Genomic DNA, 26,239 nt, shown 5'->3' with positions numbered 1-26,239 from the left:
TAGGATTTTTTTTGAAATTACTGCGTTCCCCAACAGATTGTACGTGGAGAGGATGATAGTAGGGGCCCACCATGTCCATGGCCGGACGCAAGGAAGTTCCCCTTTTTTTGTTATATATACTCCATTGTCAGCGTATGGAAAAAGAAAATGCTTCCTCCTAGTGGTTTCCTGACATCTGGGACCCACGACATTGTCAGCGTATATAGTCAATGGACAAGAGAACAGCACCACAAGATCGGCTGACACCTGGGACGTAGCTGCTCGAGCAGCATTTTTTTTATTGTTGAGACGGAGCAGGGTTTCAACCGGGCTGCGGCCCGTCTAGCCCAGGCTTATATTTTATGTTCACCATATGACCAGCCCAGCTATTTTTTCTTTGTGAAAATGAGCCCGGTTTATTTTTTCTGAAGAATACCCAATCGAGGCCTACTTATTTTTCTACGCCCTGATGGGCTGCAACTCCTTCAAGACGCATGCAAATCTTGAAAGTAATATGAAATGGGTTGTAAATATAAAAACAGATGACAAATTGGCAATTACTTTATAATTTCTGAAAAAAAAAATCACATTTTCAGATTCCTATTTCACTGGGCTTTAACCTAATTTAAATATATCTTCAAAGTACTTTAAATCTGGCTCGACATTTCGGTATTAAAAATAGTTTGGAACCCACAGAAATATGCAAAATTTCGTTTTAATTTTTAACCCTGGCCCTGGCCAACAAAAAAAATAGACTGCAATAAATTGCATAAGAAGTTGCAATGAGCTATATATAAATTATTAAAAAAATAGGGAATGGTCTGACTTGTGGGCCTATTAATTTGAGGCGTGTGCAAGATTTTTTTTACTTATTATATACGTCAACAAATGATTCTAGCAGACGTAACCGTTGGATGTCAATCCAACGGCCGTCGTGTTTCTTCGATCTCTGATCTTCTTGCTCCAGCCGCCAAATCCAGCGCCAGCGGGACCGCCTGCTCCCGCCTCCTGTGGCCAGCTGTGCTGCCGCGCAGGCCTCACATCCCCTACTACTCCCACCACTGGCTAGGCCATCCCTCTACTCACCCACATCCCTCCACTGTTGTGGCTTCGCCGCCCCCGGGTCATTCCCTTCCTGGGTCTCCCCGTCGTCCATCGCGCTGGTGTTCTCGGCACGGCGTGGTCAATGTTATCAACAAACGACAACATTGGAAGAGGGATGTACACGGAGAGGCTGACAGTTGGGACCCACATGGTCCATGGCCGCACGCAAGCAAGTACCTCCTTATTACGCCAAAAAGAATGAATACCCCCGCTGACAGCTCGGACCCACCAGCTATATCTTCGCACGCAAGGAAGTGCCTCCTTATTACGCAGAAAAAATGAATACTCCCCCTGCTAGCTGGGACCCACCATAGTTGGAGCCTGACTTGTGCGCCTGCTAAGTTGACGCGGACGGAGGGCTTTGTCAACTTAGTCAACAAACAATTCTATCACCAGTGACCGTTGGATTGTTAACATCCAACGGTCGTCCTGCTTCTTCAACCTCTGATATTCTTGCTCCAGCCGTCCAAACCACCGCGTGCTCTTGCCTCCTGTGGCCAGCGGTGCTGCCGCGGAGGCCTCACTGCCCCCTACTACTCCCACCGCTGGCCAGGCCCTGCGGTGACGGCAGCCTCACACCGCAGCCGAAGCAGTCAACCCACGTACTCCCCTCCGTGTGGGCATCCACTGCCGCGTCTTCCCTGGCTCCGCATCATCCCCTTCCTAGGCCTCGCCGTCGTCCACCGCCCTGGTGCTCTCGGCGCGGCGTGGTCAACGTGGTCAAGGAACGACTTCCATCGGAACAGTACTGTACGTGGAGATGCTGACAGCTGGGTCCACGGCAGCAGCAAGGAAGTGCCTCCTTATTACGTGCAAAATAATTATTCCTCCACCTAACATCAGGGACCCACCGGACGGGCCACCGTATTTCGTGAAAAAAACGTTTCCCCCCTGACTGCTGGGACCCACCAGCTACATCTTCGCACGAAAGGAAGTGCCTGACAGTCAGGACCAACCTGGTCGAAGCGTACGTAGCATTGTCATGCTGGTCGCGAACGTGTACATACATACGATCAGCCTGTCTGCAGGCTGCAGCGATGAACCGTGGCCGTGTAAGGAAGGGCACGTGTCGTAGTATAGGCGTGCACGTGTCGTAGTAGAGGCGTGCACGTAGCATGTACACGTACGTACAACGGCCAGGGTGCAAGAAAGAAAACACGGCCACGTGCGTACATACGAGCGGGGTCTCAAACGCCTACTCGCCCAAACGTACGACCAGGGCTCGTGTACATGGCTGGGTCGGAACGGAGAAGCTGCGCCGTCATCGTGTTCATGGGGAGGCAACCGGCTAGGTCAGAACGGAATGCGTCGTTGTGTTCATCGGGAGCCAACCGGCTTGGACGGAACAGCCGATGGAAACGAGGCCTGGCGTACAGCAGAACGGAGGAAACGGCCTTGTGTTCGACTGGCCACGGTCGAAACGGGATCCTGTTCATCGGGAGGGGTCTGGCGTATTCTACCTCTTGAGCACTGCGTTGGTTTTTCCCTTGAAGAGGAAAGGGTGATGCAGCAAAGTAGTGTAAGTATTTTCCTCAGTTTTTGAGAACCAAGGTATCAATCCAGTAGGGGACTACACAGAAGTCGCCTCGTACCTACACAAACAAAATAAGAACCTTGCAACCAACGCGAAAAGGGGTTGTCAATCCCTTCACGGCCACTTGCAAAAGTGAGATCTGATAGAGATAATAAGATAAATATTTTTGGTATTTTTATGATAGAGACTGAAAGTAAAGATTGCAAAATAAAAATAGATTGGAAACTTATATGATGGAAAATAGACCCGGCGGCCATAGGTTTCACTAGTGGCTTCTCTCAAGATAGCATAAGTATTACGGTGGGTAAACCAATTACTGTCGAGCAATTGATAGAAGAGTGCATAATTATGAGAATATCTAGGCATGATCATGTATATAGGCATCACGTCCGCGACAAGTAGACCGAAACGATTCTGCATCTACTACTATTACTCCACACATCGACCGCTATCCAGCATGCGTCTAGAGTATTAAGTTCATAAGAATGGAGTAACGCATTAAGCAAGATGACATGATGTAGAGGGATAAACTCAAGCAATATGATATAAACCCCATCTTTTTATCCTCGATGGCAACAATACAATACGTGCCTTGCTGCCCCTGCTGTCACTGGGAAAGGACACCGCAAGATTGAACCCAAAGCTAAGCACTTCTCCCATTGCAAGAAAGATCAATCTAGTAGGCCAAACCAAACTGATAATTCGAAGAGACTTGCAAAGATAACCAATCATACGCAAAAGAATTCAGAGAAGATTCAAATATTGTTCATAGATAATCTTGATCATAAACCCACAATTCATCGGATCTCGACAAACACACTGCAAAAAGAATTACATCGAATAGATCTCCAAGAGAATCGAGGAGAACTTTGTATTGAGATCCAAAGAGAGAGAAGAAGCCATCTAGCTAATAACTATGGACCCGAAGGTCTGTGGTAAACTACTCACACATCATCGGAGAGGCTATGGTGTTGATGTAGAAGCCCTCCATGATCGATTCCCCCTCCGGCGGAGCGCCAAAAAAGGCCCCAAGATGGGATCTCACGGGTACAGAAGGTTGCGGCGGTGGAAATAGTGTTCGGTGGTGCTCCTGGATGTTTTCGGGGTATATGGATATATATAGGAGGAAGAAGTAGGTCGGTGGAGCTGCGAGGGGCCCACAAGGGTGGGGGCGCGCCCAGGGGGCAGGCGCGCCTCCCTGCCTCGTGGCCTCCTCGCTTCTTTCTTGACGTCCACTCCAAGTCATTTGGATCATGTTTGTTCCAAAAATAACTCTCCCAAAGGTTTCATTCTGTTTGGACTCCGTTTGATATTCCTTTTCTGCGAAACACTGAAATAGGGAAAAAAACAGCAATTTGCACTGTGCCTTCGGTTAGTAGGTTAGTCCCAAAAATAATATAAAAGTGCTTAGTAAAGCCCATTAAACATCCAAAACAGATAATATAATAGCATGGAACAATCAAAAATTATAGATACATTGGAGACGTATCAAGCATCCCCAAGCTTAATTCCTGCTCGTCCTCGAGTAGGTAAATGATAAAAACAGAATTTTTGATGTGGAATGCTACCTAGCATATTTCTCAATGTAGTTTCCTTTATTGTGGCATGAATGTTCAGATCCGAAAGATTCAAGACAAAAGTTTAATATTGACATGAAAATAATAATACTTCAAGCATACTAACAAAGCAATCATGTCTTCTCAAAATAACATGGACAAAGAAAGTTATCCCTATAAAATCATATAGTCTGGCTATACTCTATCTTCATCACACAAAGTATTTAATCATGCACAACCCCGATGGCAAGCCAAGCAATTGTTTCATACTTTTGATGTTCTCAAAAATTTTCAATCTTCACGCAATACATGAGTGTGAGCCATGGACATAGCACTATATGTGGAATAGAATGGTGGTTGTGGAGAAGACAAAAAGGAGAAGATAGTCTCACATCAACTAGGCGTATCAATGGGCTATGGAGATGCCCATCAATAGGTATCAATGTGAGTGAGTAGGGATTGCCATGCAACGGATGCACTAGAGCTATAAGTGTATGAAAGCTCAACAAAAGAAACTAAGTGGGTGCGCATCCAACTTGCTTGCTCACGAAGACCTAGGGCATTTTGAGGAAGCCCATCATTGGAATATACAAGCCAATTTCTATAATGTAAAATTCCCACTAGTATATGAAAGTGACATCATAGGAGACTCTCTATCATGAAGATCATGGTGCTACTTTGAAGTAAAAGTGTGGTAAAAGGATAGTAACATTGTCCCTTCTCTATTTTTCTCTCTTTTTGGGGGCCTTTTTCTCTCTTTTTTAGGCCTTTTTCTCTTCTTTTCATGGCCTCTTTTTTTTCTCTTTTTTTCTTCTTTTCGTCCAGAGTCTCATCCCGACTTGTGGGGGAATCATAGTCTCCATCATCCTTTCCTCACTTGGGCACTTTTATTTACTTACAACTCAAAGAGTACAACTCAATACTTAGAACAAAATATGACTCTATGTGAATGCCTCCGGCGGTGTACCGGGATATGCAATGAATCAAGAGTGACATGTATGAAAGAATTATGAATGGTGGCTTTGCCATAAATACGATGTCAACTACATGATCATGCAAAGCAATATGACAAAAATGAAGCGTGTCATAATAAACGGAACGGTGGTAAGTTGCATGGCAATATATCTCGGAATGCTATGGAAATACCATAATAGGTAGGTATGGTGGCTGTTTTGAGGAAGGTATATGGTGGGTGTATGATACCGGCGAAAGGTGCGCGGTATTAGAGAGGCTAGCAATGGTGGAAGGGTGAGAGTGCGTATAATCCATGGACTCAACATTAGTCATAAAGAACTCACATACTTATTGCAAAAATCTATTAGTTATCAAAATGAAGTACTACGCGCATGCTCCTAGGGGGATAGATTGGTAGGAAAAGACCATCGCTCGTCCCCGACCGCCACTCATAAGGAAGACAATCAATAAATAAATCATGCTCTGACTTTATCACATAACGGTTCACCATACGTGCATGCTACGGGAATCACAAACTTTAGAACAAGTATTTCTCAAATTCACAACTACTCAACTAGCATGACTCTAATATCACCATCTTCATATCTCAAAACAATTATCAAGTATCAAACTTCTCATAGTATTCGATGCACTTTATATGATAGTTTTTATTATACCCATCTTGGATGTTCATCATATTAGGACTAACTTTATAGCCAAAGCAAACTACCATGCTATTCTAAAAGACACTCAAAATAATATAAGTGAAGCATGAGAGATCAATAATTTCTATAAAATAAAACCACCACCGTGCTCTAAAAGATATAAGTGAAGCACTAGAGCAAAATTATCTAGCTCAAAAGATATAAGTGAAGCACATAGAGTATTCTAATAAATTCTGATTCATGTGTGTCTCTCCCAAAAGGTGTGTATATAAAATATGATTGTGGTAAACTAAAAAGCAAAGACTCAAATAATACAAGACGCTCCAAGCAAAACACATATCATGTGGTGAATAAAAATATAGCCTCAAGTAAAGTTACCGATAGACGAAGACGAAAGAGGGGATGCCTTCCGGGGCATCCCCAAGCTTAGGCTTTTGGTCGTCCTTGAATTTTACCTTGGGGTGCCTTGGGAATCCCCAAGCTTAGGCTCTTGCCACTCCTTATTCCATAATCCATCAAATCTTTACCCAAAACTTGAAAACTTCACAACACAAAACTTAACAGAAAAATCTCATGAGCTCCGTTAGCGAATGAAAACAAACCACCACTTCAAGGTACTGTAATGAACTCATTATTTATTTATATTGGTGTTAAACCTACTTTATTCCAACTTATCTATGGTTCATACCCTCCGATACTAGCCATAGATTCATCAAAATAAGCAAACAACACACGAAAAACAGAATCTGTCAAAAACAGAACAGTTTGTAGTAATCTGTATCAAACGTATACTTCTGTAACTCCACAAATTCTAAAATAAATTTCTGGACATGAGGAATTTGTCTATTAATCATCTTCAAAAATAATCAACTAAATAGCACTCTCCAGTAAAAAATGGCAGCTAATCTCGTGAGCGCTAAAGTTTCTGTTCTTTACAGTAAGATCAAAAAGACTTCACCCAAGTCTTCCCAAAGGTTCTACTTGGCACAAACACTAATTAAAACATGAAAACACATCTAAACAGAGTCTAGATGAATTATTTATTACTAAACAAAACCAAAAAGAAAGAAACAAAAATAAAATTGGGTTGCCTCCCAACAAGCGCTATCGTTTAACGCCCCTAGCTAGGCATAAAGGTAAGAATAGATCTAGGTTTTGTCATCTTTGGTATGCAATCCATAAGTGGCTCTCATAATAGATTCATAAGGTTATTTTATTTTATTTCTAGGAAAGTGTTCCATGCCTTTCCTTAACGGAAATTGGAATCTAATATTTCCTTCTTTCATATCAATAATTGCACCGATCATTCTAAGGAAAGGTCTACCAAGAATAATAGGACATGTAGGATTGCAATCTATATCAAGCACGATGAAATCTATGGGCACATAATTCCTATTTGCAACAATAAGAACATCATTAATTCTTCCCATAGGTTTCTTAATGGTGGAATCCGCAAGGTGCAAGTTTAAAGAACAATCATCAAATTCACGGAAACCTAACACATCACACAAAGTTTTTGGAATCGTGGAAACACTAGCACCCAAATCACATAAAGCATAGCATTCATGATCTTTAATCTTAATTTTAATAGTAGGTTCCCACTCATCATAAAGTTTTCTAGGGATAGAAACTTCTAATTCAAGTTTTTCTTCATAAGATTGCATTAAAGCATCAACGATATGTTTGGTAAAAGCTTTATTTTGACTATAAGCATGAGGAGAATTTAACACGGATTGCAACAAGGGAATACAATCTATTAAAGAACAATTTTCATAATTAAATTCCTTGAAATCCAAAATAGTGGGTTCATTCCTATGTAAAGTTTTGACCTCTTCAATCCCACTTTTACCAATTTTTGCATCAAGATCTAAAAACTCCGAATCATTGGGGCGCCTTTTAACTAAAGTTGACTCATCTCCAGTCCCAGCATTATCAAGATTCATATTTCAAAACAAATATTTAATAGGGGACACATCAGTAACTTTTAGATCTTCATCCCTATTATCATGGAAACTAGAAGAACACGCTTTTACAAAGCAATCTTTCTTAGCACGCATCCTAGCGGTTCTTTCTTTGCACTCATCAATGGAAATTCTCATAGATTTGAGAGACTCATTGATATCATGCTTAGGAGGAATAGATCTAAGTTTCAAAGAATCAACATCAAAGGAAATTCTATCCATGTTCCTAGCCAACTCATCAATCTTAGGCAATTTTTCTTCAAGCAAAGCATTGAAATTCTTTTGAGAAATCATAAATTCTTTAACACTAGTCTCAAAATCAGAGGGCATCTTATTAAAATTTCCATAAGAGTTGTTGTAGGAATTACCATAATTATTAGAGGAATTACTAGGATACGGCCTAGGATTAAAGTTTCCTCTATAAGCGTTGTTACCAAAATTGTTCCTACCAACAAAATTCACATCCATAGATTCATTATTATTCTCAATCAAAGTAGACAAAGGCATATCATTGGGATCAATAGGAGCACTCTTATTAGCAAACAACTTCATAAGTTCATCCATCTTTCCACTCAAAACATTAATCTCTTCTATCGCATGGACCTTTTTACTAGTGGATCTTTCGGTGTGCCATTGAGAATAATTAACCATAATATTATCTAGGAGTTTAGTAGCTTCTCCTAAAGTGATTTCCATAAAAGTGCCTCCCGCGGCCGAATCTAAAAGATTTCTAGAAGAAAAATTCAATCTGGCATAAAAATTTTGTATAATCATCCATAAATTCAATCCATGTGTAGGGCAATTATGTATCATTAATTTCATCCTCTCCCAAGATTGTGCAACATGTTCATGATCAAGTTGCCTAAAATTCATAATATCGTTTCTAAGAGAGATGATCTTAGCGGGAGGAAAATACTTAGAGATAAAAGCATCTTTGCACTTATTCCAAGAATCAATACTATTTTTAGGCAAAGATAAAAACCAAGTTTTAGCACGATCTCTAAGCGAAAACGGAAATAGCTTCAATTTAACAATATCATTATCCACATCTTTCTTCTTTTGCATATCACACAAATCAACAAAGTTGTTTAGATGTGTAGCGGCATCTTCACTAGGAAGGCTAGAGAATTGATCTTTCATGACAAGATTCAACAAAGCAGCATTAATTTCACAAGATTCAGCATCGGTAAGAGGAGCAATCGGAGTGCTAAGAAAATCATTATTGTTGGCATTGGAAAAGTCACACAATTTAGTATTGTCTTGAACCATCGTGACAAACGATCCAACACACAAGCACACAAGAAGCAAGCGAAAAGAGGCGAACGGAAAAAGAGGGCGAATAAAACGGCAAGGGTGAAGTGGGGGGGAGGAAAACGAGAGGCAAATGTCAAATAATGTAATGCGAGGCATAAGAGTTGTGATGGGTACTTGGTATGTCTTGACTTGACTTGACTTGGCGTAGATCTCCCCGGCAACGACGCCAGAAATCCTTCTTGCTACCTCTTGAGCACTGCGTTGGTTTTTCCCTTGAAGAGTAAAGGGTGATGCAGCAAAGTAGTGTAAGTATTTTCCTCAGTTTTTGAGAACCAAGGTATCAATCCAGTAGGGGACTACACACAAGTCACCTCGTACCTACACAAACAAAATAAGAACCTTGCAATCAACGCGATAAAGGGGTTGTCAATCCCTTCACGGCCACTTGCAAAAGTGAGATCTGATAGAGATAATAAGATAGATATTTTTGGTATTTTTATGATAGAGACTGAAAGTAAAGATTGCAAAATAAAAATAGATTGGAAACTTATATGATGGAAAATAGACCCGGCGGCCATAGGTTTCACTAGTGGCTTCTCTCAAGATAGCATAAGTATTACGGTGGGTAAACCAATTATTGTCGAGCAATTGATAGAAGAGTGCATAATTATGAGAATATCTAGGCATGATCATGTATATAGGCATCACGTCCGCGACAAGTAGACCGAAACGATTCTGCATCTACTACTATTACTCCACACATCGACCGCTATCCAGCATGCGTCTAGAGTATTAAGTTCATAAGAATGGAGTAACGCATTAAGCAAGATGACATGATGTAGAGGGATAAACTCAAGCAATATGATATAAACCCCATCTTTTTATCCTCGATGGCAATAATACAATACGTGCCTTGCTGCCCCTGCTGTCACTGGGAAAGGACACCGCAAGATTAAACCCAAAGCTAAGCACTTCTCCCATTGCAAGAAAGATCAATCTAGTAGGCCAAACCAAACTGATAATTCGAAGAGACTTGCAAAGATAACCAATCATACGCAAAAGAATTCAGAGAAGATTCAAATATTGTTCATAGATAATCTTGATCATAAACCCACAATTCATCGGATCTCGACAAACACACCGCAAAAAGAATTACATCGGATAGATCTCCAAGAGAATCGAGGAGAACTTTGTATTGAGATCCAAAGAGAGAGAAGAAGCCATCTAGCTAATAACTATGGACCCGAAGGTCTGTGGTAAACTACTCACACATCATCGGAAAGGCTATGGTGTTGATGTAGAAGCCCTCCATGATCGATTCCCCCTCCGGCGGAGCGCCAAAAAAGGCCCCAAGATGGGATCTCACGGGTACAGAAGGTTGCGGCGATGGAAATAGGGTTCCGTGGTGCTCCTGGATGTTTTCGGGGTATATGGATATATATAGGAGGAAGAAGTAGGTCGGTGGAGCTGCGAGGGGCCCACAAGGGTGGGGGCGCGCCCAGGGGGGCAGGCGCGCCTCCCTGCCTCGTGGCCTCCTCGCTTCTTTCTTGACGTCCACTCCAAGTCATTTGGATCATGTTTGTTCCAAAAATAACTCTCCCAAAGGTTTCATTCTGTTTGGACTCCGTTTGATATTCTTTTTCTGCGAAACACTGAAATAGGGAAAAAAACAGCAATTTGCACTGTGCCTTCGGTTAGTAGGTTAGTCCCAAAAATAATATAAAAGTGCTTAGTAAAGCCCATTAAACATTCAAAACAAATAATATAATAGCATGGAACAATCAACAATTATAGATACATTGAAGACGTATCAAGCATCCCCAAGCTTAATTCCTGCTCGTCCTCAAGTAGGTAAATGATAAAAACAGAATTTTTGATGTGGAATGCTACCTAGCATATTTCTCAATGTAATTTTTGATGTGGAGCGCCGAAAAAGGCCCCAAGATGAGATCTCATGGGTATAGAAGGTTGCGGTGGTGGAAATAGGGTTTCGTGGTGCTCCTGGATGTTTTCAGGGTATATGGATATATAGGAGGAAGAAGTAGGTCGGTGGAGCTGCGAGGGGCCCACAAGGGTGGGGGCGCGCCCAAGGGGGGCAGGTGCGCATCCCTGCCTCGTGGCCTCCTCGCTTCTTTCTTGACGTCCACTCAAAGTCCTCTGGATCACGTTTGTTCCAAAAATAACTCTTCCGAAGGTTTCATTCCGTTTGGACTCCGTTTGATATTCCTTTTCTGCGAAACACTGAAATAGGCAAAAAAACAGCAATTTGCACTGGGCCTTCGGTTAGTAGGTTAGTCCCAAAAATAATATAAAAGTGCTTAGTAAAGCCCATTAAACATCCAAAACATATAATATAATAGCATGGAACAATCAAAATTTATAGATACGTTGGAGACGTATCAGCGTACTGCAAAACGAAGGAAACGGACTTCTCTTGGACTTCCTACGGTCGAAACGGAGTCCTGTTGATCGGGAGGGGTGTGGCGTACCGCAAAACGGAGGAAAAAAATGTTCAACTACTCTAACTACTAAGTTCATCTAGTCCATTTACTGATAATACTCTTTTCAAGAAAAACAAGAAACATGACAACTGGTAAAAAAAATGTTCATCTGCAAGAGCTTTCCTTGTTTAAAATTATAACTGTACTTAGTCCAGATCTTTCCTTACTTACCAGCGCTTTCCTTTGTAGATACTGTCATGTTTCTTGTTTATGAACAACACCACACTAATTTTCAAGATGTTCATCAATTCCTTTCATCCACTAAAGCTACTGCTACTTCTTTCATTGCATATGTGTGCCCAACTTGGAAGAGACTTATGCTTTTTCAATGATTTTAAGAGTAGGATAATTGAGAGTGTGCAGACATGACTGCTCAGCTGCAAGCTACTGCCACACAATCTTGATGTTCGTTTTAGAGAGTGTGCTTGCTGAGAATTCTATTGAACACATTGTCATTATCACATAAAGTGTGTTTTTAGCAAAATAAATACTCTAATCTGAAGAATTACATTGTCATTATCATATTACAGAGTGTGCTTTCAGGAGTATCCATCTGATCATGTTAGTTACTCCAATTGTAATCAGACAAGCTGCACAAGATGAATTTTTTTCACTAGGGCTAGGAGAGAAGGAGATATCTCACCGGCCATTGAGGACGATGGAGCCGAGACGCCGCGCCGGGCTGCCTCGACGGAGGAGGACACGCAGAAGGACCTTTGAAATTCATGGCCACCGGCGGCACGAGCTTGGCGGCGGTGAAGGGCGATGTCTCATCTCCTCCCACCCGCAAGTCTGTGGCTCGCATCGCCGTTGTCGCGTCGTCATGGGCGACAACACCTCACCGACGTCCTGCCGCCGTGGCCCCCATCTGGTGTTGGTGGTGGTTCGGATCCGGCGCGTACAGACTTGTAGCCACCAGATCCGGCCTCACCGGCGCCGGATCTAGCAATTCGTTGCCTTCTTGGACCGGAAGGTCCAACCTTTTCGAAGGTTTGCTGTCGGAACATGGAAGGGAGCGCAGCTAGGCAAGTGAAGATGGAAGAGAGGGAGAAGAGTGGAATGCGGTGGCGAGCCGGAGCAAAGCACAGCGGCCGGGGGCGGGAGCAGAGCAAGAAGTGGAGCGAGTGCAAAGCAAGAGCGAGTGTGAGTCGTGTCCAAACCAGACGTGGACTACTTGTTGAGTACGGAAATTTTCAAGGACTATTTTGCAGAATTCCTACTCGTGTCAGTTATTTTGGAACGGGGGGGGTATAAAAGAGAGGAAAACCTGGTATACTGCTGTACTTTGTTTTTTCCTTTATTAAGTCGAATATACGTGCTGTCTGCCGAGAGTCAAAATCGATCTCCTCCACGGTTTCCTCTCCACCGTCCCGTACCGGCGCCTTTCTTTCCTCTTCTCGTCCATCTCCGTGCCCTAGAGCTGCCGCCGTGCCGTCGCTTAGCATCACCACCGACGCCTCAGCCCCCCTCTCCCCCAATCCTCTCAGCGTGTCGCCGCCATCGCCGCTCCCGTTCTACCTCATTCCGTCCATGCTGGCTCTCGTCCCCATCCGCAATTTTGGCCATTGTTTTCTGAGGTATGAGGATTTCGTCATTCCGCCCATAGCTAGAGCTGTGTAGATCTTGCTGATTTTTGTTTCTCTCGTTTCGAAGCTTTGAGATTGTATTTGTAGACCAATTTGCTGAATTATTCGTTTGCCCCCACGTTAGTTTGGGGGAAATTGCATATGCGAGTTTTTTGTCGTGGACTATTTTGCCCCTGCCGTCTTGAGTTGCAATGATTAGACAATGTGTGATGATCACCTAATCATAATGAAACGGTGGGTTAATCTTAAGAGAACTATGCTCATAAATCACGGAGTGAAATGTAGATAGAGAAAACTATGATGGATTTTATTCTGCAATGCAAATATGCATTGAAAGAAGCAGGTAATTCTGAAGAGGTCAAGGGTTTGGTGAACGGCAGGTAATTCTGAAGAGGTCAAGGGTTTGGTGAATGAAGCCATGTCAACAATGAGCACTGACTAGATGAGAAGCTTGTCTGTTAAGCATGGGTGTCTTACATTGACAAGTCAAAGTCTTTCTTCTGTTATCGTAAAATACTAACAAGATAACACCATTTGCTGATTACCTGCCTACACATGTCTTCCAGTGTTGGTAATCTTTCTGCTCTTCTCTCCTTTCAGGATTTTGGTCTGCAGTATGTGAGAGCTTTGGCTGTGCTGTTAATAAAGTGAGAATGCGTGGAGGTCTTGAGCTGTTCAGCTTTTTGTAATGCACTTGATTACTTTATTCACCAAGATTATTGGTGTGGTGACCATTGCTCTCGTTTCCATAGTTTCCATCTTGGGCCTGATCTGCCTAAGCCGAGCGGTGTATTTTCAGCTGTGGATCAACAGAAGAGGCTACCAGCGACTTAACTACTTCAACGGGCCGTGGCTGACACGGATAACACTAGTATTGGTTGCCTTCTGGTGGGGTATTGGAGAAGTACTTCGGCTCACTTTCGTGAATGGAGAGGGGAGGTTCACTTCTGACCAGATGTGGCAAGCAAATGTTTGCAAATTCTATATCATCTCAAATTTGGGGTTTGCAGAGCCAGGATTGTTCTTGCTGCTCGCTTTCCTTCTCAGTGCAGCTTTACAGAAGCAAGAGCTTGGTACCTTAAACCGGAAGTGGAATCAAAAAACCATACGTGCCATGTTTATTATCTGCCTTCCTTCGTTTGTCTGGGAAGCTTGTGTTGTTTTCATTGGTCCTCGTGTTGCTTCAGATGATGGCCAAACATCAAATCTTGGAAAGTTCTGGTATTCAGCCTCAACAGTCCACAATGGCAATGTCACATGCACATACCCACTGTTGAGCAGCATATTTCTTGGGGCATTCTACATCATATTGGCCATTTATGTGATGTTTGTTGGAGGACAGATGCTGTCTTTGGTGATCAACAAGGGGCTCCGACGGAGGATATACATGCTAATATTTGCCACTATGATATTACTTCCCCGAGCTACACTTCTTGGGCTCTCCATTGTTTCATGGCCAGGTGAAACAGCCCATGAAACTCTCGTATTTACCTCCTTCCTGGTGCTGATGCTTGCTGCCATGGCTGGTATTGTGATTTTGGTGTATTTTCCGGTTGCTGATGCCTTTGCTATAGTTGATCAAGGGAACATTGAGATGCAAGCGGATCAGGAGACTATCCTATGACTCAGGCTTTGTTATTTGACTGGTTGTTTAGCTGATTGTTCAAGGACAAATTGATAGCCATTCCATTGGTTTCTTCCCTGACCTGCATATGATCTCAGAGACATTGTAAACATAGAATAGATTAAATAGGGACAACATTCTCCTTCTTATCTGATTCTTTTTATGCTTTTCTTCACACACGTTGGTGTGAAGAGAAGTCCTGTAAAATAGTTTCTACAGAGTAGTGAAGATCAGCCATGTTTTTCCTTACTGTCTTCTGTACATTGAAAGAAGAGATTATACACTTTCACCTCTCCAAAGGGGCTTATATCATGTGGGTGATGTCTCCACCATTTTAGTAGTTCAAGATTTGTTTTTCTAAATGATGTGTGCTCATATAATAGGATACTTAACTAGTGTATCTTTTATAAACCAATTTGCGTCTAAAATCTAACTTCAAGGCTCTCTGATGTGTCTCTCTTTCTTAATCACAAGCTTTGTTGGGTATGGAAAAGATATTCAGAATCTTGTAATCACCTACTGCCTAAGTGCCTATGTTGTATGTACTGCCTATTTATTTTACCAGATTACCAGTTTTTCAGAATCGTGCTGGCTATGATGTATGTACAACTATCTCTATTTTTTGAGATAGCCAGATTTATTGTTACAGTTTTGCTAAAACACAATGTGCCATAAGTATTGCACATCTAAGCCGTATGTCATTATAAGTATTGCACATCTAAGCCATATGTTATTGATTTTACACGGAGATTCATGTGGGTATTTTCCTTTTTCTTTATCTTTTTTTATGCTTGATTGAGTCACTTAGATATACAATAATTAAGACACGTCTAGATGTGCAGTTATATCCCCTCTCATATGTAAATTGCACAAATATAAACACAGCGAGGGATGGAATGAAGCTACTCACGGGAACCAGTAAAATATCATGCCGTTTTGTGCTGGGATCCAAACCACAGATTTTGGTTTCTCCACCCCCACTTGAAAATAACATTAGTCTTAGCTTCAACAACAACAAAATCTTGTATGTACACCCGTCAAAAAAAAAGTGCAAATCTTGTATGTACACTACGCATTCGACTGTGTATAATATGGTCTCCAAGGCTCAAGTACAATCTTATGTTAGAGAGAACTGGGGCAGCAAAATCGAAGCCTGCCTTGAAGGTGCATGCAATTGGGACAACAAACCAAGCGTCGGCTTGAAAATGTATCAATACACCTAGAGAGCACGAATCTAGTTCATGGGTCAGCACTTGGGTGTGAAAATTTATTTACAAATGGCACAATAGTTGCTCGAAAAACCATTCACGGCATGGATGATAGGCGACTGAGTGGTAAATCTCATCCCTATTGTTTCGTCTTTCTTTTTGGCACAAACTTTCTCTTCCATGAGAAACACAATAAACAGGCACCGATACGAGCCCTCGCTTTTTCCCTACATAGTGCTGATGTTGGCAGTAGGTACTGCTCCTCCTTCCAGTCTATTGCTGCCATTTTTTTATGAGGCCAGGTATCTGAGAAAATATAAGTACCAGACATTAGTTGGAAAGCGAAGCAAATATTTGGAAATGGAAATAAGGAGATTAGTTACTGACCTCAACACCATTGGGCCCTATTTTGTTGCGAGATATGAAGTTCAGTATGTGTGATGCAAATTCTTCAGGCACATCTTCCTGAAATGAAGTTTTCAGTAATATGCTAAAAATTGGTAAGATTTATCACTGATAGTTATAAAGCTTAATAATATCATTCTTCTGAAGAAATACAATCGTCAACTATAACACTAGTATAACTAGTATAATAACGAACAACAATCAGTAGATGAACCTTTGGTTGCTAATCCATGTGTGCTTCAGCATGTCAGCAAATTCTACGAAAAATTCAAATTAGCCCTCAAGCATCTACCCATCTAGGCATGCTGTGGTCATTCAGGCCCTAGAAGCAGATATAAAGCGAAAACATCCAAGCCTTCGACTAAAGACATTAGAAGTACATTAGGATCAAACCTGTATGGCATGTCCAGTGTGTCGAACTACTATCATTTGAAACTTCCCTTGCATTTGACCAATTGTTAAAGCTCTGCAAAACATGTTAACCAATGCATTACACATACTTTCCTGCATGGGCTATGAAGTGATACAGGGTGTTCACATTTCAGAACACTATTAAGGGAACAATGAGAATGCATGTTCGGAAAATGAAATCCTCTTAAATAGAAGGTTTGATAATGGATCAGCGTAATATGCTTTGCACTTCAAATAACTCTATCTTGATAGTCTGGTTGTTAGTGCGAGTCTAAAACTAGTATAGAAAAAAAAACTCTTAAAAACATATTGCATGCCCTTAGAAAAGCATAGTGCACACTACATGCTGGTGCAACTGACATACAATGATAACAAACGATCGGAAATGAATAGCACAGAGTTAACTGGTGAAGGTTTTAGCACAAGCCAACCGTGCAACGGTAACGAATGAAAATAGAGTTTCTCAGACTGGATGGATGTTGCAAACCTGTCCAATCTATCGGTGCCAGCTAATAATAGTATCTTTTGTACAGGACAAGATAAGAACTTGTCTGAAAGACCTTCATACCTAAAACAGAAGCATTTATGTGCTTCAATGTCAACCAATCACAGAAAAGATAAGCAAATAATTCAGAAGTATTTCCAAAACCAACAAGAGCGTTCCCCAAAAAATTCATGAAGGTCTTCTCTGTTTGTTTCAATCCATTCAACTAGCTTAACTTCCAACATTAGTAAGAAGAGTTGGGTCCTTATCATATTAAATGGGTAAACCCTCTTGCGTAAACCAGATATATCAAATTGAGCAGCACAGATAGCACTTGTACAGATCATGTGAAAATGGACATGGTTTTAGTAAAAGTGGTGGTAGAAATAGCATAAAGACCATAATCAGGTTGAAAACATACCATCCTTTCCAGTACTTCTCTGTTTTCTCAAGAGGAGTACGGTATGTATAGCTGAAACAAAGAACACCAATATATTTAGTCACCCAAATAATGGTCAATGTCAAGTAAATGCACTTTTTTTTCTCTAACCACATTGAGCTTCAAGATACAGGCATGCATTACGTAAGATATTGCTTACCATTCCTTTGATTCATCATACTTCAAGGTAGATGGAATAGAAATACGCGCAGAATCAATGTTCCGTAGCGGCCCACCTTTGACACTCCATTCAATCTGTGTAATTATAAGTTTGATTAAACAAAAATAGGGTGAAGGATATATTTTAGCATGGTACATTTGGCTTTTTATAAGAATTCCACTTGCATTGAGTGGCTTCTACTTGTTCTATTTTATTTCTTCATTTATATCTTGCGGCCATGGACAGGGATGCGTGGAAGCTTGCTATCCATGTGCCAGAACCATGAGTTGTTGTATGTCTTGCGGCCATAATCTTTACAACATTAAATCCATACTTCCGAAAATCAAGTGATGAAGGACAGCATAATGAACTAAAGATGAGAATTCAGATACTGTGGACAGCAAACATACTTAAAGCTGAAATGGCATGAGCACACAGAATATAGTTTTGAATCAACATACTGCTTTTTCAATGCTCGGGAAGTGCTGTGCTCGATTTAATAAGATTTTCTGCATATGAATCAATGAAGCCATTGCTGTTCCCTGTGTACGAATGGAGAAGTTTGGAATCAACAATGAGTCAGATCGTTTCATGTGCAACCATAATGTAAGATCTAACATAAGTAAACTGTTACTAACCTCAACCACATCAACAACAACAAGACCATGAAGATTACGAATTGCTCTTCTTGCAGCCACATGTACAGCCACTGAACCACCCATGCTAAAAAAGGAGGTCAAAGAGTGGATCACTATTCACTAGAAGCTACCAAGAACACTTATCAGAATGAACAAGCTTGCTGAGTCAAGAATACGCATAGTACAACCAGCCAAGTAACAGCAGAGTAACTAAAGGTAGAATGTATTAGTGATTAGTATCATGACATTTTCGTGTTAGTTTTATAACCGTGGAAATTAGCTTCCAGAAACTATTAAGATAATTTACTTTATGTTAATGTTTTTTGGCTACATGCACTGTACCAAGGGATATATCATGCTAATATGTCCACTGACTAGAACTTCAGTCAAGTGCCTTCAGATAAAGGAGGCACACACAAAAGAAGAAATACACAATGCTGACTTACCTATGACCAACAAGTATAATTGCTGGTGGCGGATCTCCATACAATGTACGTATAACAGCTATTACATCATTGGTAAGAGTCTGCAGTTGCAAATAACAAGAGCATAGATAAAGGTCAAGGTCAAGAAGCATGGAGTACCTTATAAGTATGAAAAGTGTAGCTATCTATCAAATTAGTAAGTTATGGAAACAGTGAAAGAACATACTTCAATGGACAGATCCAAATCATCACTTGTGGAAGATTTCCCATGTCCCCGTAAATCCATGGCAACAACACGAGCCTTTCCCTTTATCTGATTAGCTGCTAGCGCAAATGAAAGCCTAAGGAAGATTGAGGAGTAAACATACCAATGTGAGCAATAAGCACACATTTGTTAAATAAGCAAGTTTCCAAGGCAACATTTCACAAGGAGTATAGTCAAGTCACTTGGAGAAGGATTTACATGATTATTGTAAATAAAAGCAAATGTTGTCTTTAAAAACTGTTCAAAACTGTTCAGTACGCCTAAAACAGAAACAATAATAAATTGCAATATTAGCAGAATAAAGATTTCATTTTGTCCTTTCTACATTTGATATTTATCAATCAGTCCACACTGAATTTACCCAAAACATTCCACAAATACAACAGAAGTTGGGGTGGGTACATTTTCCCTAAGGCCATAATAGCTGGGATGCGGTGCTTTAGAAATTTAGCTAAACACACCTGAACATCTGCATTTTGCAACATAAGCTTTCCAGGGTTCCAGCACGGCCGGTCATCACTAGTTAGTGGTTAATCAATGATTTTGAAAATCACAGAAACTAGCAGCTGTCTGCGTATTTGTATGCAAATTATGCTGCATTGTCACCGTGCTCATTGTAACCGTAGCATCTGAACTTACCCAGAGTAGCCGCCTCCGTGCAGACAGAACACGACGGGCCCTTCCGATCCGGCCATGTACACATTGAAAACCTACACACACAGAGAACCCAAAAGGAACACTTCCAATAGTCAGATCACGCATCACAGATGAGCAATCCGAGAAATTCCCCTGCTCTCTAACGCACGTACGTCCTCGGTGTTCGGGATGGCGACGGGGCGCTCCTCGTCGAAGTAGGCCGACCAGTCCATGGGCGCGTACTTGTGGAGCGAGTGGCTGCGAAGGAACGTGGGTTAGGGCTTCTCTCGCGGTAGAGAGAGTGAGGAGACGGGTGGGGTTGGCGGCTTACTGCGTGGCGGGGCGAGGCGGCACGGCGGCGGCGGAGAAGGCAGAGGAGGAGGACGATTCGTCGGGTTCCCCTTCCTCCTGCAGCGAGGAGAGTGGCGCGGGCTCCATCGACGCGGCTGGGCTGGGGAGGAAGAATCGATGGAGTGCCTGGGGAGAGCGGAGAAGGGTCTCTCTCGATGGTACGGCGAACCCCAGAATACGAAGGGAAATGGAGAAAGAGAAGCGAACAGAGCGTGAAGAAAGACGATCTACACGCGTATGCGCTCTAGGCTACACTATCAGAGCATCTTCAACACATGATGCAAAAGGTAACACCCAAAAAGTGTTTTTAGTGATTTTTAGGGTAGAAGAGTGAAGGTTTTTGGGCATAATTTTTATTTCTGCCGCAACGGATGCCCTAAAACTTTCAAACATGAACATGATTCATTGTATATTCTGAAACTTCAAACTCAAATACAAATCTTGCTACCGTATGCTTGTGTTGTGGTCGGTGCTTTATAATATAAAGCGGGGGAAATTCTTTTTCGTCAAACTCAAATACAAAAATTTTCAACATTAAGCTATCCTATTGAGGCTTGGCTATTGTGTAAATTTGGTGAGATTGTTTATGAAATGTGTTTTCGTCAGTTCAATTCTCAGTTCGCGTGAATGAAGAATTGCTACCTTGTTTCACTCCTTTGAGGGGCCCTCGGCAAGGTGACCTCATGTCATCATACCTTTTTCTACTATGTGCCGAAGGTTTTTCTTCACTTCTAAAATTCTATGAAAATTTTGTTGATAGAGGTATTAGAGCAAGCTTAAGAGCACCTTGGATGAACCACTTGCTTTTCACTCATGATAGTCTCATTTTCATGAAGGTGACTATGGAGAGTGCAATTATACTCAATGAGATCCTAGGGGTTTACGGAGATGCATCGGGAAAAATGTGTTAACAAGAGCAAAAGTTTTACCTATTTCAGTCCCAACTCACCCACAACTTCTCAGGCATAATCTAAAATAGCTTCTCGGCGTTCAGGTGGAAGCTTTTTCAGAACGTTATCTTGGCCTACTCACCATTGTTGGAAGGATCAATAGTCGGACTTTTGACCACATCAGGGATCAGGCTAGAGATAAGATACAATGACGGTCCGAGGTTGTTTGCATGTGTTAGCTAGAGAGATTTTGCTCAAGTCGGCCATTCGAGCAATACTGACATATAGCATGAACTGCTGCTTCTTGACAAAAAGGTTTGTACAAGTTTTATCCCGAGTATAGAAAAATTCTGGTGGGGGAATTCTCTGGATAGAAGGTCTCTTCACTGGATATCATGGGACAAACTAGCAACACCAAAGGCCATAGGTAGAATGTGATTCCGTGACTTTCATTTGTTTAACTTGATACTTATTGGGAAACATAGGTGGAGATTTATGATGAACCATAACTCTCTTTGTGCCAGAGTTATGAAAGGTAGATACTTCCAAGATTCTGATTTCATGCAAGCTACTATTCCAAAATCTTCCACGGCTACATGGAGGGTGAATGTTGCGAGGCTGGTGCACTTCAAATTGGGTTAGTGAAACGAGTTGGAGATGGTTCCTCTATTTTGGTGTGGGAAGACATGTGGATTCCCTCTACTGTTTCAATGACAACTATGCTTCGGCCAACAACAATGACAATGCAAACTCCCAAATGATTTGATTGACACATTGATACGTCTCCAACGTATCTATAATTTTTTATTGTTCTATGTTGTTATATTATCATTCTTGGATGTTTTACATACATTTTATAGCAACTTTATATCATTTTTTGGAACTAATTAACCTATTGACATAGTGCCCAGTGCCAGTTGCTGTTTTTTGCTTGTTTCTTTACTTCGCAGAATATCAGTACCAAACGAAGTCCAAATGCCACGAAACTTTTTGGAGATTTTTTCCTGCCCAGAAGACAACTTATTGGGATCCAAGGAAGTGCACGAGGGGAGGCCCGTGGGGCCCACCACCCACTTGGGCGCGCCAGAGGCCCCTAGCACGCCCTTATGGGTGGTGGGGCCCACAGAAGTCCTTTCCACTACCTCTCAGCTCTATAAATACCCAAATATTCCAGAAACCCTATGGGAGTCGACGAAACACAATTTCAGCCGCGGCAAGTTCCAGAACCACGAGATCCAATCTAGAGCCCTATTCCGGCACCTTGTCGGAGGGGAACACGATCACGGAGGGGTTCATCATCCTCTGCTCCTCCGATGATGTGTGAGTAGTTTACCACAAACCTACGGGTCCATAGGCAGTAGCTAGATGGCTTCTTCTCTTTTTTTGATTCTCAATACAATGTTCTCCTCGATGTTCTTGGAGATCTATTTGATGTAATGACTTTTTGCGGTGTGTTTGTTGGGATCCGATGAATTGTGAGTTTATGATCAGATCTATCTATGAATGTTATTTGAGTCTTCTTTGATCTCTTATATGCATGATTATTATAGCCTCATATTTCTTCTCCGAAACTTTAGTTTGGTTTGGCCAACTAGATTGATTTTTCTTGCAATGGGAAGAGGTGCTTTGTGATGGGTTCAATCTTGCGGTGTTCTCACCCAGTGACAGAAGGGGTGGCGAGGTACGCATGCATCGTTGCTATTAAGGATAAAAAGATGGGGTCTATTCCTACATGAATAGATCTTGTCTATATCATGTCATCGTTCTTATTGCATTACTCCGTTTTTTCATGAACTTAATACACTAGATGCATGCTGGATAGCGGTTGATGTGTGCAGTAACAGTAGTAGATGCAGGCAGGAGTCGGTCTACTAATCTTGGACATGATAGATATATGCATGACCATTGCCTTGGATATCGTCATAATTATTTGTTCTTCTATCAATTGCCCAACAGTAATTTGTTTACCCACCGTATGCTATTTTCTCGAGAGAAGCCACTAGTGAAATCTACGGCCCCCCGATCTATTTTCTATCATATTGTTTTCAGATCTATTATTCCAAAAACCCAAAAATACATTGCTGCACTTTTTCTTTATTTATTTTATTTTGTGTTTTAGTTAGATCTATTTATCAAATCTCATACAATTTAATCTATCTTATTACCGTGGAGGAATTGACAACCCCTCTTACGCGTTGGGTTGCAAGTATTTGTTATTTGTGTGCAGGTAACATTTACATAGTGTTGCTTGGTTCTCCTACAGGATTGATAACCTTGGTTTCATAACTGAGGGAAATACTTACCGTTGCTGTGCTGCGTCATCCTCTCCTCTTCGGGGAAATACCAATGCAGATACAAGCAATCACACATATACTTGGACTTGGCGACAGGAGCCTGTGTGGGACACATTCATACCACCCAATGCCGATGCAATCTTGAACATCCCTCTTCGGCACGCTGGTGGTGAAGATTTCTTAGCTTGGGAACATTAGAAATTTGACATCTACCCTGTTAAATTGCCATATCAAACTCTGGTGAATCAAAATGAGCTCCCGGCTCTAAATGAAGGGAAGGTTACAGGATCTTCAGTGGACCAATAACAAATGTGGAAGGCTATTTGGAAACTCAGCATAGTTCCCAAGGTGGAGGTTTTCTGGTGGCGTGTGATTCGAGGTATTATACCTGATGAATGTACTCTGAAGCACATGCAAGGAACTCAACACTTGCAAAGTTTGTCTAGCCATGGCTGAAGACCCAAAGCATGCTCTTTTACTTTGTTCTCATGCTCGTTGGTTCTGGGAGGAAGCCAAACTCCTATTCGATATCCATGTCCCCCAGCTTCATCCTAGTAACCTAGTTCATGGACCAAGACATTTTATGTGATTTGCGGCTCTCAGATAAGGATAGAGAGACCATCATCACCGTAATGTGAGCCATTTGGATGTCTCACAACAGATGGACTCATTATCATGAGCGGAACCTTCTTGTTAGCTTGGTCAGAAGTATCAGAGAAGACCTAGCTCTCTTGGATCTACCTCGCCAGCAGCCCTTGATGCTGCCAGGCTATGGTTAGCGGCCTCCAGACGCAACACAAGTCAAGATTAACATTGATGTTCCAATTCATTTTGATGGCCGCAACGCTGGAGATGGAGGTGTAGCTCGCTCTTCTTCGGCTTTCAAGGGTGCATGGTGCAAGCCTCACTTGGGGGTCACGGATCCCCTCGCCGCCGAGGTCTTGTCAATGAAGGATGTTGCCATCTACACCAAGCTGAGAGGCTTCACACATGTGATCATGGAAATTGACTATCTAGAGGCAGTTAACCTGTGGAACACTCGCTACGCATCACTGAATTGTAGCACCAATTGTCGCTGAAATTGGAGAGCTTGCTCTTAGTTTTACTTCTTTTGTCATTCAACATGTAATAAGATCAAGAAATAGTCATGCACATATTTGTGCTAAGCGTGCTTGTACGCTTAATATGATTGAAAGTTGGTTAGGCTCTACCCCTAGCTTCCTGATCGGTAGCCTGCTGGTTGACTACTCGGCGAGTACTTTTATTGAATAAAACTCTCGAAGTTCCTTGTAAAAAAACAGATGATGCAAAAGTTAACGCCGAAAAGTGATTTTAGCTATTTTAGGGTAGGAGACGGAAGTTTTTAGTCATAAGAAAGTTTTATGTCGTAAAAGATGCCCTAAAACTTCCAAACATGAACATGATTCATTGCTTGCCTCTGACTCGGGCGCCCTAGCCGATGCCGCACTCGACCTCCCTCCTCCCCTACTTTCCCGTCGCCGCCGCAAGAGGAGGTCGGCGAGCAAAGTTCGCCCGGCGGACGGTGGGCCCTCCTCCTTTCTTCACGATGGGATCCTCTGACTGAGATGCGACGGCGCCCCTGGGCGTACGACATGGAGGCGAAGTTGGCGCGCTCGGGCGATGGCCCGATGGGATTCTGGCGGCGCTGCGGGGGCTAGCGGCGGCGGATCTGGGGTTTCCCACCCCAGATCGGTTCTCTTCCGGGTGGTCCGGCGAGGGCGCCGTCTGGCGGGCCTAAGCGATGGTGGGCGCGCGCGTTGGCTGTCCTCCTTCACCGATGTGATTGGGGGCGGCCGGAGGCGTTGGCGTGGTGCTGGATCCAAACATTATGGTGGCGCCGTCCCCTTCGTCAGGAATGACGGCTAGGTGGTGGGTCCTTGTGGCGGCACCGGTGGCGGCGGATCTTGGGATCCCACTCCTAGGGACGTGGTGGCCTGTGCACGAGAGATGGAGTTTCTTCGAACAGATCTGGGTGAAAACTTGCTTTCGGCTACTGCCAAGGCCGACGGTGGCGGCGATGTTTGTGTCGTTCCCTTCTTGAAGGCATCGTCGTGGAGAAGTGAAGCAGCACAAAGTTTGTGGAGGAGCAACTCCACCTTGCTGCTACAATGTGTACAGCACAAGTGTTGAAGGAACAGCTTCAACGTGCTGCGCTAGATATCGCTCTAGAGGCGAATGTAGGTTGATAGGGCAGCAAGAGTTCAATCCAGAACTCCTAGGGCACAAGATCTACTCCAAGATCTTAGATAAGAACAACAAGTTCTATTATAGGTAGGGGTACATAGTCTGCCTCCAAAGTAGAGGCGAGGACCTCTATTTATAGGGCTTTGGGAAGCCTTCACATACTTCTACTTATAGCTGGAATACTCTAGAAAACATTATCTAAGTTTCACCATTCTACTCATAGCTACTCACAACTAGAAGACTCTAGAAAATAGTAGATAGGATAGAAAAGAAAAGGAAAGAAATACTACACTAGAGTGGAAGCATCTAGAAGTAGCCAAACAGATCTGGCATGTGTTTTCTTTCTTCTCATCTAGTGTTCCTCATCATTCTCCCCTGGTTGTTTGGAACTTGCCCTCGAGTTATCTTCATAGAGCGCTTCTTCTGGATGGTAGAGAGTCAAGTCCGCAACATTGAAAGTGTTGGAGATACCCATGTCACTTGGAAGATCTATCACATAAGCATTATCATTTATCTTCCTCATGATAGAGAAGGGCCCATACCTTCGCTGCCTAAGTTTCCCTTTAACACCTAAAGGCAGCCTCTCTTTTCGGAGGTAGACCATCACCTTATCACCGACTTGGAATGATTTTGGCCTCCTTTTGCAATCAGCAAGTTGTTTATATTTCTGATTTTGTGCTTCCAAAGCGCCGCGAATCTCTTCAAATAAC

The 26,239-nt window shown here is 42.4% G+C and overlaps 2 protein-coding genes across 2 annotated transcripts; one reads left to right on the top strand and one right to left on the bottom strand.

The window, feature by feature from the left end:
• The first annotated feature begins 12,803 nt into the window (after positions 1 to 12,803).
• On the top strand, positions 12,804 to 15,080 carry LOC109756604 (uncharacterized). The gene is made up of 2 exons (XM_020315453.4): positions 12,804 to 13,085; positions 13,695 to 15,080. The coding sequence occupies exon 2, from the start codon at positions 13,783 to 13,785 to the stop codon at positions 14,716 to 14,718; it is 936 nt and encodes a 311-aa protein (XP_020171042.1). The 5' UTR covers positions 12,804 to 13,085; positions 13,695 to 13,782; the 3' UTR covers positions 14,719 to 15,080.
• A 619-nt stretch (positions 15,081 to 15,699) lies between these two features.
• LOC109756603 (uncharacterized) lies at positions 15,700 to 20,386 on the bottom strand. The gene is made up of 13 exons (XM_020315452.4): positions 20,121 to 20,386; positions 19,963 to 20,047; positions 19,793 to 19,863; positions 19,115 to 19,229; positions 18,910 to 18,989; positions 18,464 to 18,548; positions 18,287 to 18,367; positions 17,826 to 17,920; positions 17,648 to 17,698; positions 17,230 to 17,310; positions 16,725 to 16,797; positions 16,314 to 16,391; positions 15,700 to 16,232 (listed from the first exon to the last, which is right to left on the bottom strand). The coding sequence occupies exons 1-13, from the start codon at positions 20,225 to 20,227 to the stop codon at positions 16,200 to 16,202; spliced, it is 1,035 nt and encodes a 344-aa protein (XP_020171041.1). The 5' UTR covers positions 20,228 to 20,386; the 3' UTR covers positions 15,700 to 16,199.
• Between the last annotated feature and the right edge of the window lie 5,853 nt (positions 20,387 to 26,239).

The sequence above is a fragment of the Aegilops tauschii genome, chromosome 2 (assembly GCF_002575655.3).
Source record: "Aegilops tauschii subsp. strangulata cultivar AL8/78 chromosome 2, Aet v6.0, whole genome shotgun sequence".
Classification (NCBI taxonomy): Eukaryota; Viridiplantae; Streptophyta; class Magnoliopsida; order Poales; family Poaceae; genus Aegilops; species Aegilops tauschii.
This window is presented reverse-complemented; position numbering and strand designations above follow the sequence as displayed.

Coding starts and splice junctions, on each gene's coding strand:
- LOC109756604 (XM_020315453.4), top strand. CDS start 13,783: ATGCACTTGATTACTTTATTCACCAAGATTATTGGTGTGGTGACCATT.
- LOC109756603 (XM_020315452.4), bottom strand. CDS start 20,227: ATGGAGCCCGCGCCACTCTCCTCGCTGCAGGAGGAAGGGGAACCCGAC. Junction 19,230..19,792: donor CACGGAGGCGGCTACTCTGG/GTAAGTTCAGAT, acceptor AATCTTCCTTAG/GCTTTCATTTGCGCTAGCAG. Junction 18,990..19,114: donor ATTTGGATCTGTCCATTGAA/GTATGTTCTTTC, acceptor TTGCAACTGCAG/ACTCTTACCAATGATGTAAT.